This window comes from Pseudophryne corroboree, chromosome 6 (genome assembly GCF_028390025.1).
Source record: "Pseudophryne corroboree isolate aPseCor3 chromosome 6, aPseCor3.hap2, whole genome shotgun sequence".
Classification (NCBI taxonomy): Eukaryota; Metazoa; Chordata; class Amphibia; order Anura; family Myobatrachidae; genus Pseudophryne; species Pseudophryne corroboree.
Genome location: NC_086449.1, coordinates 775,467,265 through 775,482,944, shown reverse-complemented (window position 1 = coordinate 775,482,944; position 15,680 = coordinate 775,467,265). Strand labels below are relative to the sequence as shown.

General features: G+C 48.2%; 1 protein-coding gene across 12 annotated transcripts in view; it reads right to left on the bottom strand.

Annotated features, from left to right (window-relative positions):
• LOC134933474 (transcription factor 7-like 2) overlaps nt 1-15,680 on the bottom strand; it is a 205,295-nt gene that overhangs the window by 84,212 nt on the left and 105,403 nt on the right. For all 12 annotated transcript variants that reach the window (XM_063928711.1, XM_063928709.1, XM_063928708.1 and 9 more), the window contains one exon: nt 1,530-1,662. In XM_063928711.1, coding sequence (XP_063784781.1) covers nt 1,530-1,662 — 133 coding nt within the window. The remainder of the gene's footprint in view (nt 1-1,529; nt 1,663-15,680) is intronic.

Here is a 15,680-nt window from a genome sequence, read left to right as displayed (position 1 = left end):
GCTGTGCAGGCTGGAGGGAGGTAGAGGGCACCGTGCCCATATATAAATGCCATCTCTCAGGAACCCCATTTACCTATTACACCCTCAGTTCTGTATACAGTAAAGTAAAATAAACAAAAAAAGCCTGGTGGTGACAGGTCTCCTGTAAATCACACATGCTGTTTATACAAACCCCTTTAGTAAAAGTGACCACAATAACCTGCCAACGTATGGGCATGCAGGGCTCAGCAGCGTATGTGAAATCCACAGGCAGACCAAATACACAGCTATTGCTGTGAGACTGTTTCCTGTTTCATGCGATTCTTTTCAGAGGATGACTGGTCGCTCTCGTTTTTGGTAAGATGCACTTTCCATTTTCATCACCGCATGAACACACGGCTCTCCGCCTACTGTGACAATCCACTTCCCATCTTCAGCCCATGCACTGCTCACTATGACTGGGTATTGGCTCACAAGCCGTACTGTCTACATGACCAAAATCTAGCACCAGATCTACACCAAATACAGGGATTTGACCACAGGACAGGTATAGAATAACAAACAAAACTCTCTTCTTAACGTCCTCCGGGAAGCCAGGGCTCAGCGTACCTTGCAGGCAACAAGAACACTTATTAATGTATACCCCGGTATTAATAAAGAAGTGTATTGGCTATAAACGTCTCTATCTCTGGTAGCAGGATAATCAGATTACTCGCAGGGCAAATTCGTGGTAAGATATTTCAGCTCTCATATGCAGGGAAAGATGTATCAAACCTTCCAGGAGATATAAAGTGGGGATGTTACCCATAGCAACAAACTGATAAATGACAGAAGCTGAAAGTTTGCTAAATATCCCCCTAATATATTATGGCTTCCAGTTTGGATCAAGAGAAACTGGTTATCTGGACGAGCCTTAAGGGCCCTACACACTAGGCGATGTTAGCGATTTTATCGATCAACAATATTATCGATGGTCTATTTTTTTTTTGGCCAACGATTTTTGTCTACACACTGGACGATATCGATGGGCAATTTGGACAATGAGAGTACATACATTTATATCGTCCAAATTGACTTGCATGAATAAACGAGAATAGATCAACGATCGCAGGGCCGCGCATCGTTCATCGTTGATGCATACACACTGACCGATATGACCGATTTAATTGTACATTTTTTAACGATATCGTTCATATCGAACATCGTTATCGATAAGTGTGTAGGGCCCATTAAGGGTCCTACAGACTGGACAATATTTTAGAAAGATATAGTTAAAAAATTAACGATATATCGTTCAGTGTGGAGGCACAGACGATGAACGATGCGCGTCCCCGCAGTCGTTCATCGTTGGTCTATCATTGCAAGCCAATTTGGACGACATTGATGTTTGCAATGTCAAATCGTACAGTGTGTATGCAAAAAATTGTTACTGAAAAATCGTTCAAACCACAACAGTGTGTAGGGCCAATTACAAATGAAATCTGCCTTCGTGATAATACAAATGAGCCATCATCGTTCACTGTTAGTAATGCACAAATGGCGGCCGTTACCTTGTTTCTGGTTGAGGTCTGCAGGAAGATGTGGCGAGTGGGAACTGTGACTGAATGGCTCGTTGTTGTATGGAATGAGAGGTGTAAGCGGGTGGACCCCATGCGATGGCTGCACCACAGGAACCTTAGAGGACTAAAAGACAAAAAAGAAATCATCCTATGAAACTCATAACGTAGAACTGACAGCGGAGCATTTTATGGCTGGTAGGCAAACTTTAGAGGATACGTTTACATTTTGTGTATTTTCAAAAGCAAGCTCAATTTTCTTAACCGCCACTTATCTGCTATAGGGAGAGATCTATCAAGTACTGAAAAGAGTGGGGAAGACGGCCAGTGGTGAAGTTGCCTACTGCAACCAATCAGCTTTGAAGAAGCCTTTATCAAGCACATTCTATAAAATGATTGGCAGATACTTTTTAGTTTTCCGCTCAATACATCTACTTCATAGTTTGTCCCGTAGGGTGGAACTAATGCTTATTGGAAATCCAAATGTTTTGTTTTAATTTCGCTACGTATCCACCAGAGGCCCAACCGCAACAGTCTGCAGGCACCGCTGCGGGTTTGGCGATTTAGCCTGTAAATGTAAAAGCTAAATAAGTGCAAGTATCTCGCAACTCTATTACATTTGGTCCATAAAGCCATTATTATCATCATCCTTTATTCATTTGGCACCACAAGGGATCAGCAGCGCCCATTACACAGTACATAAATAAATGAGCAAACCAGAAAACACCACTTACAGTTCAAGACAATATAGGACAGGTATAGAAAACCCGGGATTAGGTGCCATCAAAGGGAGTATGGAGTATAAGTGTAAGTAAGAAAAGGAAAGAAGGCCCTGCTCTTGCAAGTTTACAATCTAAAAGATTACATGCATTCAGCAACCGCAACCTCTCCAGAGAGGACAGCAAAAAAACGTTCATTTTGAACCTTGTGGTAAAAGGACTATGCAGCGCTATTCCAAGCTGCCTCGTCACTAGTGGCTTTGGCTGCTGGATTTAAAGGGGCATTAATATTACATACAAAAAGACAGCATGTGCTCTACTCATTACATTACTGCCCCTTTAAATTGAGCAACTGAAATAGACAAAGCAGCAGCGACTTTGAAAAGCGCCACCTACAGAGAGATTGTGCATGCAAGCCTTGCCGGAGAACAGCCCCGCATACCATGGCGCTGCTTTACACAAGAAACGGACAGGCTGTGCCCACCCACTGTAACTCACTCACAAGTCACTTATCTATTGATATTTCAGCGGTATGCTAAGGAAATCTATCGTAATAGGCAGGGACGTAGTGACGGATCAATAACAGAGCAGTCAGGGTGGTCATCCAGGAAGCTCCACACACAGGGGACCCCCACACATAGCCACATCACCAATATGAAGAGCACTGTGGCATAATGTGAACTGGGGGCACTACACTGGTAATGCAGGGAGAATTTACACATTAATCCTTTTCTTTAGAACACCAGTCTATCAGATTACAGTTTTATTGGTAGGGCCAATGAAAGTTGCCCTGGGGCCCCCACAAACAATCTGGCCCTACAATGATGAGAATATAGGGGTGGTCTTCAGTATGCCGGCTGTCGGGATCCCGACAGCCGGCATGCCGACACTTATTCTCTCTCGTGGGGGTCCACGACCCCCCTGGAGAGAGAATAAAATAGCGTGGCGAGCGCAGCGAGCCCGCAAGGGGTTCATTTGCGCTCGCCACACTATCGGTATGCCGGCGGTCAGGCTCCCGGCGCCGGTATCTTGGTCGCCGGGAGCCCGACCGCCGGCATACCATACTACACCCGAATATAGGGCCCGTTTAGCAGGAAAATGTCACTGGACAAAGATTACAATGTAGGCAGCTCTGCGTTGTAGGCAGAGGGTAGAGAAGCAGAGCAAATGTGGTCTTGGTTTGCTGCAAGTTCTGATTGAGGTTTTGGGAGGAGATAAAAGGACATGGTTCAATTACCAAGAACATTCTTAATCTATGAGGTCCTGTTCTCCTTTGCAATGTTCTGTGCGCTGGGGCAAGCACGCAATAATACAAGTGCAACTATTCAAAGGGGCCAAAATAAATCTGGGTTTGATATGTTATATATACTGGAAAAACACAGACACAATTTGTCCTGTGGGTCAACAAGCAGTGAGAAGCAAAAGGAGGCAATATCACTAAACCTGTATCATTTAAATGTATGTTTCCAAATAAACTTTACAGATGTATTTTTCATAGGTAATTGTATTCATAGCAAGTTTTTATTGCCTTATTGACGGTGTTGCAGCTTTTTTTTTTTCCCGCCGTTACTTTTCGCCCTTATGACCCTTTTTACCCAACTCGCCTTTCATGACTGCTGCAATTTAACATTATAATGGAGTGTTAATCGGCTGCCTTGCGTTTCTTGCTTCCAGCAGTAAGGGTAAAATGACAGATTCCCTGGGTCGGTGTTTAGGCGAAGGCATGGCAACCGGCGAATCAGCATGGAGGGGATATTTAGCATAAGAAACGACCCACCAAATTACGGGTGTGGTTCTGATCAACATGAGCTAGGTCGACATACATTAGGTCGACATGGTCATTAGGTCGACATGTGGGTTGTTGTTGTTTTTTACTTTTTTTGGTGTCGTTTTCTTCGAAAAGTGACGGGAACCCCAATTAGTGCACCGTGTCCCTTCGCATGGCGGGCAAAACCTTCCCACCGTTCCCAATTGTAGTCCACATGGATCGTTAAGTATGAACAAGGTCAAAAAATGAAAGAAATTGAGAAAAACTCATGTCGACCTTTTTCCATGTCGACCAAGTGACCATCTCGACCAAGTGACCATGTTGACCAACGTGGCCCGGCGACAGGGTAGAGGACAAAGGGGACACCTGTAACGGGCCCCAACGTTCAGGGGTACCCCAAGGTTCAGGAGCACAAAAACTGAGCCGCAGTATGCCAGTACCCAACAATCTTTTATACCATGTGTTCCAGAGTCTGCCCACCCATGTAATTAACTGACAATAAATAAATAAAATATTATAATGGCACCAACTGTACAGTGTTAGTGTTAGAGTGTGTGTGTGTGTGTGTGTGTGTGTGTGTGTGTGTGCATGTATGTATGTATATGCGTGTGTGTGTGTGTGTACGGACCCCTGTGTAGTGTGTGTGTGAGTGAGTGCGGACCCCTGTATAGTTAGAGTGTGTGTGTGTGTGTGTGTGTGTGTGTTTAGTGTCAGTGTGTATATATGAACCCCTGTATAGAGAGAGAGAGAGAGAGAGAGAGAGAGAGAGCGAGCGAGCGTGTGTTAGTGTGTATATGGACCCGTGTGTGTGTGTGTGTGTGTGTGTGTGTGTGTGTGTTAGTGTGTATATGGACCCCTGTATAGTGTGTTTGTGTGTGTGCGCGCGTATGGACCCCTGTATAGTGTCAGTGTGCGCGTGTATGGACCCCTGTATAGTGTGTGTGTATGTATGTGTGTGTATGGACCCCTGTATAGTGTCAGTGTGTGTGTGTATGGACCCCTGTATAGTGTGTGTGTGTGTGTGTGTGTGTGTGTGTGTGTACCCCTGTATAGTGTGTGTGTATGGACCCCTGTATAGTGTCAGTGTGTGTGTGTATGGACCCCTGTATAGTGTGTGTGTGTGTGTGTGTGTGTGTGTGTGTGTGTGTGTGTGTGTGTGTGTGTGTCCTTTATAGTGTCAGTATGTGTGTGTGTGTATGATAATTCAGGCAGAATATTAAATTGCAATTTAAGGGGCACCATTTTTTTTTATTTGACCTGGGTGCCTTTAACCCTAGTTACGCCTTTGCCCTCTTCTTGTCACCCACTATCTCCCTGTCACCTTATATCACAGTCACCCAATGTCTTTCTGTCACCCTGTCCCTGTCACCCTCTACCTCCCTGTCACCCTCTACCTCCCTGTCACCCTCTACCTCCACAGGTGGGGGGGGGGGGGGGTTTGGGGATAGGGGCATACATACATACATACATACATACATACATACATGTGCCGCTGTCAGGAGGGCCCGGGATGCTGATGCCGCTGCTTGCCCACCTCCTTCCCCGCTGTTCTGCTGCTCTCCTCCGTCCACCTGCAGCTGTATTGAAAACGTCCCTCCCAAAATGGCCGCCGCCTCAGAGGAGACAGTTATTCAAGATACTAGAGAGCTCCTCTAGTATCTTAAATAACAGTCTCCTCAGTGGCGGTGGCCGTTTTGGGAGGGAAGTTTTCAATACAGAGCTGCTGGAGGGTCGGAGGACAGCGGCAGAACAGCGGGGACGACGGCAGGCGGGCAGGTGGCTGCATGAGCATCCCGGTCCCTCCTCTCTCTGTCAGAGAAGCTGGGCTCAGGACAGATGTGCCCCCGGCACCCCCCTGATGGCGGCCCTGCTCATATATAAATCGCACAAAGAATGTCACACTTTCCCCTTAAGATACTAGCACAGAAAAAGGAAACCAACAGAGAGACTATGAAACACAGAAGACGGCAGATAAGAACCACTCTGCCGTAAGCACATGTACACGCACACACTTACAATCTTTTATCATTATTATTTTTATTTATTTATTTATTTAGTCTTGAGCCAAATAACCTACCAGTATATTTTTGGATTGTGGGAGGAATAAATAGCTGTTATTAACGACACCTATTTCAAGGCAGCAGACGTCGTTTTTTCCATCTGTTCTAAACATTTATTTATTTTTTTAGAGCAGATAACTTTTCTAAAATCAATTTATCAGGTATTACATTTTGCACTTCATCTTAACGCAGGTGTGATAGCAAATGCCGGCGATCGGGGCACCGACGCTCATATGACAGACCATGGCATCCCGACTTCTAGAATGCTGACAGGGGATGGGGTAATTAATTTACACCTCCCCTATCTCCTACCCTAATCCTAACCTGCCTGGGATTGCGGCTAGGGATAAGATAGTGGAGGTGGCGGCTAGGGCCGACTCCGGCTAACCCTCCCTGTAGCTCCTAACCTCAAACCATCACCCCCGGCACTAACCCTAACTGGCACCCCCAATACTTACCATTGGGATGTCAGCGGTAGGGGTTTCAGCGATAATTCATAATTCAGGCATCGGTCACCTGACCACCAGTATCCAGGCTGCTGGGTTGTGGACCGCATCCCCTTCACGTTCATAGCATTACTTCCAGTGGAATATGGGGCTGGATATAATGAAGTCAGAGTTATGCTAGCCATACATCAGACCAACTTTTCTCCAGCTCTCCAAACTTCCAACCGTCCAACTTGTCTGTCCAACTAAAACAGTGCTCCACACATCTAACCAACTTTTCATCAGTGCTCCACACATCTAACCAACTTTTCATCAGACCAGTCAACCTACCAACTTCTCTCCAACTTGTGATGTCACCGAAGTAGGCGGACAGTGTCTCTGTGAACATTGGTATGCTGCATACCCCCATGTTCCATCCCCTGTACACATACCCCTATGCACCTGCCTTATCACCTGTACACAGGGCACAGGGTGTTGTAGCATGGCTTGCGGGTGCTGCAGATTTGGGGTGCCATGATGTAGGAGCATTTGAGTGGGGGCTTACTGCCCACATATTAAGTGTGTTAGGGGCAATAGCTGACCACCTAACCTCTGTCTCTTTCCCACACACCCACGTCTCTCGTTCTCCCACATCTCGCTCTCCCACAACCCCCACTTCTCTCACTCTGCCACACCCCCACTTCTCTCATTCTCCCACATCTCGCTCTTCATCATGTCTCTTGTTCCCTCACACCCAGGCCCAGGTGCAAACGCAGGATTTTTAGGGAGGGGTTTCCAGATGTGAGATTATATATATATATATATATATATATATATATATATATATACATACATACATACACACACACACACACATATATATATATATATATATATACACACACACACACACACACACATGTCCCAGGGAGACATGAAGAGGCAGAGAGAAAGAGGGAGAGACATGAAGGGGGTGGTGGGAATGGAAAGGGAGAGAGAGGTGGGGGCATGAGGACCGGGAGAGAGAGAGGGGGAGGGCATTGGGAGACGGGGAGGGGGGGCATGGAGAGAGAGACAGGGTGGCATGGGGAGAGAGAGGGGAGGGGCGTGGGGTGGCATCGGGGAGAGAGAAAGAGGGCACAGAGAAGAGGGCATGGGAGGGAGGGAGGGAGAGAGCAAAATAGAGAAGCAGTTAGCAGCAGCACAATACTTCAGGAAAGGTGTCCAGCAGAGCAGTTACCTAGGGGTCAGGAGGAGGCCCAGTTGTCCCTCCAGCCAGGCGCCCCAGCATGTATAGTGGCTCTGGCAGGCTCACCTCACCGCAACCGACAATACTTTGGTGGCTGGGGGCAATGGCAGAGGCATGGGAGGAGTGGACAGGCAGAGACGCTGGATGCGGTCGAGGGAAGGGGATAGGAGAAGATGCGACGGCGGCGGCGGCTGATGCAGGACGGCGTGTGAGCGAGAGAGAATCCTGCTAGCCTGTTTTGTACAGCTGGGTGTCCTAAAAAGGAGGCTGGATTTATACGCTACTCCTACTGAAACAAAAAAAGATCTTTCAGCTGCCCTGAAATTGGAAATATTAACGCTGGTGATTATTGTGTTTAAATGTTACATTTACATTTATTGTACCAGACAGAGATATCAGCCACAGATATACAGATACATCTTACACAGCCTCATTATATATATATGTAGCTCTGGATATATCAACAGCCTCATATATAGATATGTCACCCACAGCTGTATATAGAGATATATCAGCCATAGCCTCATTTATGGATATATATCTGCCACAGCCTCATATATAGAGATATATCAGCCACAGCCTCATACACAGGTATATATCAGCCACAGCCTCGTATAGATATATATATATATATATATAGATGAGGTTGTGGCCGATATATTCTATATATGAGGCTAATGGCCGCTATATCTCTATATACAGCTGTGGGTGACATATCTATATATGAGGCTGTGGCTGATAATAAGAATTTACTTACCGATAATTCTATTTCTCGGAGTCCGTAGTGGATGCTGGGGTTCCTGAAAGGACCATGGGGAATAGCGGCTCCGCAGGAGACCGGGCACAAAAAGTAAAGCTTTCCGATCAGGTGGTGTGCACTGGCTCCTCCCCCTATGACCCTCCTCCAGACTCCAGTTAGGTACTGTGCCCGGACGAGCGTACACAATAAGGGAGGAATTTTGAATCCCGGGTAAGACTCATACCAGCCACACCAATCACACTGTACAACCTGTGATCTGAACCCAGTTAACAGTATGATAACAGCGGAGCCTCTGAAAAGATGGCTCACAACAACAATAACCCGATTTAGTTAGCAATAACTATGTACAAGTATTGCAGATAATCCGCACTTGGGATGGGCGCCCAGCATCCACTACGGACTCCGAGAAATAGAATTATCGGTAAGTAAATTCTTATTTTCTCTATCGTCCTTGTGGATGCTGGGGTTCCTGAAAGGACCATGGGGATTATACCAAAGCTCCCAAACGGGCGGGAGAGTGCGGATGACTCTGCAGCACCGAATGAGAGAACTCCAGGTCCTCTTTTGCCAGGGTATCAAATTTGTAGAATTTTACAAACGTGTTCTCCCCCGACCACGTAGCTGCTCGGCAAAGTTGTAATGCCGAGACCCCTCGGGCAGCCGCCCAAGATGAGCCCACCTTCCTTGTGGAATGGGCCTTAACAGATTTAGACTGTGGCAGGCCTGCCACAGAATGTGCAAGTTGAATTGTGTTACCAATCCCACGAGCAATCGACTGCTTAGAAGCAGAAGCACCCAGCATTGTTGGGTGCATACAGGATAAACAGCAAGTCAGATTTCCTGACTCCAGCCAACCTGGAAACTATATTTTCAGGGCCCTGATAACATCCAGCAACTTGGAGTCCTCCAAGTCCCTAGTAGCCGCAGGTACCACAATAAGCTGGTTCAGGTGAAACGCTGACACCACCTTAAGGAGAAACTGGGGACGAGTCCGCAGCTTTGCTCTGTCCGAATGGACAATCAGATATGGCTTTGTGAGATAAAGCCGCCAATTCTGACACTCGCCTGGCCGAGGCCAGGACCAACAGCATGGTCATTTTCCATGTGAGATATATCAAATCCACAGATTTGAGTTGTTTAAACCAATGTGATTTTTTTTTTTTTTTTTTTTAGGAATCCCAAAACTACGTTGAGATCGCCCAGTGCCACTGGAGACATCAAAGGGGCTGTATATGCAGTACTCCCTTAACAACTTCTGGACTTCAGGAACTGAAGCCAATTTCTTTCTGGAAGAAAATCAACAGGCCGAAATTTGAACCTTAATGGACCCAATTTGAGACCCATAGACACTCCTGTTTGCAGGAAATGTAGAAATCAACCTAGTTGAAATTCTTCCGTGGAGCCTTCCTGGACTCACACCCTGGCACATATTTTCACCTAAGTGGTGATAATGTTGTGCGGTCACCTCCTTCCTGGCTCTGACCAGGGTAGGGATGACCTCTTCCGGAATGCCTCTTTCCCTTAGGATCCGGCGTTCACCCGCCTTGGCGTCAACGCAGCTGCGGTAAGTCCCGGAACAGACACGGTTCTTGCCGAATCAAGACCCTTCTTAGTATCTCTTGAAGTTCCGGGAACCAAGTCCTTCTTGGCCAAACCGGAGCCACGAGTATAGTTCTTACTCCTCTCCTTCCTATCATTTTCAATACATTGGGTATGAAAAGCAGAGGATGGAACACATACACCGACTGGTACACCGACGGTGTTACCAGAGCGTCCCAGCTATTGCCTGAGTGTCTCTTGACCTGGCGCTTCAGGTGGGACGCCATCATAACCACCTTTGGTCTTTCCCAACGGTTTACAATCATGTGGAAACTTCCAGATTAAGTTTCCACTTTTCCGGGTGGAATTCATTTATGCTGAGGAAATCTTCCCAGTTGCCCACTCCCGGAATGAACACTGCTGACAGTGTTATCACATGATTTTCCGCCCAGCGAAGAATCCTTGCTGTCATTGCCCTCCTGCTTCTTGTGTCGCCCCGTCTGATAACGTGGGCGACCGCCATGATGATGTCCTACTGGATCAGCACCGGTTGACTTTGAAGCAGGAGTCTTCCTAGGCTCAGAGCATTGTAAATTGCCCTTAGCTCCAGTATATTCATGTGGAGAGAAGTCTCCAGACTTGACCACACTTCCTTGGAAATTTTTTCCCTGTGTGACTACTCCCCAGCCTCTCAGGCTGGTATCCGTGGTCCCCAGAACACAGTCCTGAATGCTGAGTGTGCTGCCCTCTAAAAGATGAGCACTCTGCAGCCCCCACAGAAGAGACACCCTTGTCCTTGGAGACAGGATTATCCGCTGATGCATCTGAAAATGCGATCCGGACCATTCGTCCAGCAAATCCCCTGAGATCTGCCGAATGGAATCGCTTCGTAAGAAGCCACCATTTTTCCCAGGACTCCTGTGCATTGATGCACTGATACTTGGCCTGGTTTTAGGAGGTTTCTGACTAGGTCGAATAACTCCTTGGCTTTTTCCTCCCGGAGGAACACCTTTTTCTGGACTATGCCCAGAATCATTCCTAGGAACAGCAGACGTATCGTCGGAAAACAGCTGCGATTCTTGGAATATTTAGAATCCAGTCGTGCTGTCGTAGAACTACTTTAGATAGTGCTCTTCCGACCTCCAACTGATCTCTGGAACTTGCCCTTTTCAGGATATCGTCCAAGTAAGGGATAATTTAGATGCCTTTTTTCTTTGAAGAAACATCTTTTCGGCCATTACCTTGGTAAAAGGCCCGGGGTGCCGTGGATAATTCAAACGGCATCGTCTGAAACTGATATTGACAGTTCTGTACCACGAACCAGAGGTACCCTTGTTGAGAAGGGCAAATTTGGACATGGAGGTAATCCTTGATGTCCAGGGACACCATATAGTCCCCTTTTTTCCGGTTCGCTATCACTGCTCTGAGTGACTCCATCTCGATTTGAACCTTTTATGTAAGTGTTCAAAGATTTCAGTTTAGACTATGTCTCACCAAGCCGTCTGGCGTCAGTACCACAATATAGTGTGGAAAAATAATACCCTTTTCCTTGTTGTAGGAGGGGTACTTTGATTATCACCTGCTGGATATACAGCTTGTGAATTTTTTCCAATGCTGCCTCCCTGTCGGAGGGAGCCGTTGGTAAAGCAGACTTCAGAAACCTGCGAGGAGAAGATGTCTCGACTCTCCAATCTGTACCCCTGGGATAATACTTGTACTATCTAGGGGTCAACCTGCGAGTGATCCCACTGCGCGCTGAGACTCTTGAGACTACCCCCCCACCTTGAGTCCGCTTGCATGGCCCCAGCGTCATGCTGAGGACTTGGCAGACGCGGTGGAGGGCTTCTTTTCCTGGGAAGGGGCTGCCTGCTGCAGTCTACTTCCCTTACCTCTATGTCTGGGCAGATATGACTGGCCTTTTGCCTGCATGCCCTCATGGGAAAGGAAGGATTGAGGCTGAAAAGACGGTGTCTTTTTCAGCTGAGATGTAACTTGGGGTAAAAAGGTTGGATTTCCCAGCTGTTGCCGTGGTCCCCAGGTCCGATGGACCGACCCCAACTAACTCCTTCCCTTTATACGGCAATACTTCCATGTGCCGTATGGGATCTGTATCACCTGACCACTGTCGTGTCCATGACATCTTCTGGGTGATATGGACAACGTACTTATCTTGATGCCAGAGAGCAAATATCCCTCTGTGCATCTCACGTACATATATATAGAATGCATCCTATTAAATGCTCTATATGAATAAAATATTTTCAGTCAGGGAATCCGACCAAGCCAACCCAGCACTGCATCTCCAGGCTGATGGCGATCGCTGGTCGCAGTATAACCACCGTATGTGTGTATATACTTTTTAGGATATCTTTCCAGCTTCCTATCAGCTGGCTCCTTGAGGGCGGCCGTATCTGGAGACGGTAACGCCACTTGATAAGCGTGTGAGCGCCTTATCACCCTAAGGGGTGTTTCCCAACGCGCCCTAATTTCTGGCGGGAAAGGGTATAACGCCAATATTTGCTATCGGGGTAACCCCACGCATCATCACACACTTCATTTTATTTTATCTGATTCAGGAAAAACTACAGGTAGTTTTTTCACTCCCACATAATACCCTTTTTTGTGGTACTTGTAGTATCAGAAATATGCAACACCTCCTTCATTGCCCTTAACGTGTGGCCCTAATGAGAAATACGTTTGTTTATTCACCGTCGACACTGGATTCAGTGTCCGTGTCTGTGTCTGTGTCGACCGACTGAGGTAAATGGGCGTTTTTAACGCCCCTGACGGTGTTTCTGAGACGCCTGGACCGGTACTAATAGTTTGTCGGCCGTCTCACGTCGTCAACCGACCTTGCAGCGTGTTGACATTCTCACGTAATTCCCTAAATAAGCCATCCATTCCGGTGTCGACTCCCTAGAGAGTGACATCACCATTACAGGCAATTTCTCCGCCTCCTCACCAACATCGTCCTCATACATGTCGACACACACGTACCGACACACAGCACACACACCGGGAATGCTCTGACAGAGGACAGGACCCACTAGCCCTTTGGGGAGACAGAGGGAGAGTTTGCCAGCACACACCAAAACGCTATAATTATATAGGGACAACCTTATATAAGTGTTTTCCCTTATAGCATCTTTATATATATCTCAATATCGCCAAAATCAGTGCCCCCCCTCTCTGTTTTAACCCTGTTTCTGTAGTGCAGTGCAGGGGAGAGCCTGGGAGCCTTCTCTCCAGGCTTTCTGTGAGAGAAAATGGCGCTGTGTGCTGAGGAGATAGGCCCCGCCCCTTTTTCGGCGGGCTCGTCTCCCGCTATTTAGTGAATCTTGGCAGGGGTTAAATATCTCCATATAGCCTCTGGGGGCTATATGTGAGGTATTTTTCGCCAAAAAAGGTTTTCATTTGCCTCCCAGGGCGCCCCCCTCCCAGCGCCCTGCACCCTCAGTGACTGCCGTGTGAAGTGTGCTGAGAGGAAAATGGCGCACAGCTGCAGTGCTGTGCGCTACCTTTAGAAGACTGCAGGAGTCTTCAGCCGCCGATTCTGGACCTCTTCTTACTTCAGCATCTGCAAGGGGGCCGGCGGCGCGGCTCCGGTGACCATCCAGGCTGTACCTGTGATCGTCCCTCTGGAGCTGATGTCCAGTAGCCAAGAAGCCAATCCATCCTGCACGCAGGTGAGTTCACTCCTTCTCCCCTAAGTCCCTCGTTGCAGTGATCCTGTTGCCAGCAGGACTCACTGTAAAATAAAAAACCTAAGCTAAACTTTCTCTAAGCAGCTCTTTAGGAGAGCCACCTAGATTGCACCCTTCTCGGCCGGGCACAAAAATCTAACTGGAGTCTGGAGGAGGGTCATAGGGGGAGGAGCCAGTGCACACCACCTGATCGGAAAGCTTTACTTTTTGTGCCCTGTCTCCTGCGGAGCCGCTATTCCCCATGGTCCTTTCAGGAACCCCAGCATCCACAAGGACGATAGAGAAATATTCTATATATTATATATGAGGCTGTGGCTGATATAAATCTGCCACAGCCTCATATATAGAATATATCAGCTACAGCCTCGTATACATATATACAGTATCAGACACAGTCTCATACATAGATATATATCAGCATCAGCCGGCAGCTGCAATAGGGGGTTGCCACGATCGCGGGGGGGGGGGGGGGGGGGGGGGGGGGGGGAAAGGGCCGCCACAATCGCAGGTGGCGGGGTGCGGAGATGCCGTGATAGCGGTGATTAAAGGGGTAGTATGCGGGATCGCCGGCGGGGATGTACGGGGTGCCGCGATCCTTCAGTCCGGCAGCAGCTTTGAGAGGGGTGCTTGCTATCAGACCCCCACCCACCCTTCTGGCCAGCTACCCGCCCCACAGTACCTCCGCTGCCAGGTTAACAGGGGCAGCCGGGCAGCAGTGAAGTACTGCCGCCGCTGCCCCTGCACTTACTCCCGCTCTGCCGCGTTCGCTACCGGTGGCGCCCATGTGACAGGGGCAGCCCGGCAACAATGATGAACTGCCGCGGCTGCCCCTGAACCTCCTCCCGGCTCCCACACCACTTCTGCTGCTGCCAGGGTGACCGGGGCAGCCCGGCAGCAGTGATAGACTGCCGCAGCTGCCCCTGCACTTCTTCCCGCTCTGCCTCGTCCACTTTTGGAGGTGCCCGTGTGACAGGGGCAGCCCGGCAACAATGATGAACTGTCGCGGCTGCCCCTGAACCTCCTCCCGGCTCCCACACCACTTCTGCTGCTGCCAGTGTGACAGGGGCAGCCCGGCAGCAGTGATAGACTGCCGCAGCTGCCCCTGCACTTCTTCCCGCTCTGCCGCGTCCGCTTCTGGAGGTGCCCGTGTGACAGGGGCAGCCCGGCAACAATGATGAACTGCCGCAGCTGCCCCTGAACCTCCTCCCGGCTCCTGCTCCACAGTGCTGCCCAGCAGACAGTGATGGTTACAGAAGTAGGTGGACACTGGCTGGCCAGTGTCCGCCTACTTATCGTTCAGTTGGGGGGAATGTTCCCCCTACACCTGAACGATTAGTTGGGAAAATCAAACAAGTTTGATTTTCCCAACTAGTTGGACCAACCGTTTCTGGCTGTTTTACAGCGTGTGGGAGCAAACGGCTGATAATCGTTTCCTCCCACACACTGCCAGATTATCTTTCCAACCAGCCAACTAGTTGGCTGGTTGGAAAGATATCGTGCTGATGTATGGCCAGCATTAGCCAGAGGTGCTGGTTCCCGGCTGAACTTTTTTTTTTACAGCAGCAAATCAGTTACGAGGCAAAACTATGGCTTGTACGTGATTGCCGCTGTAAAAAAATGTCCGAGTTCAGCTCAGAACCCGCACCTCCGGCCAACATGGACTTCATTACATTCAGCCCATGGGCTCAGGGCCAGATTAACATTGGGGCGGTTGGCATGAGAGCTCCAGGTATTCACATAAAAATCGGCCCACCATCATGACCATACGATCAGTCATACATTATAAGCATTAAATTGTATTTATATCTTACTCACAAAATGATGCACGTTTTCAACTTTTATATATTATGGGAGACATTAGGTATCATAGGGGGTGTATATACCCACATACAACTCCTTCACTTCTCAGCCCCAGACCCAT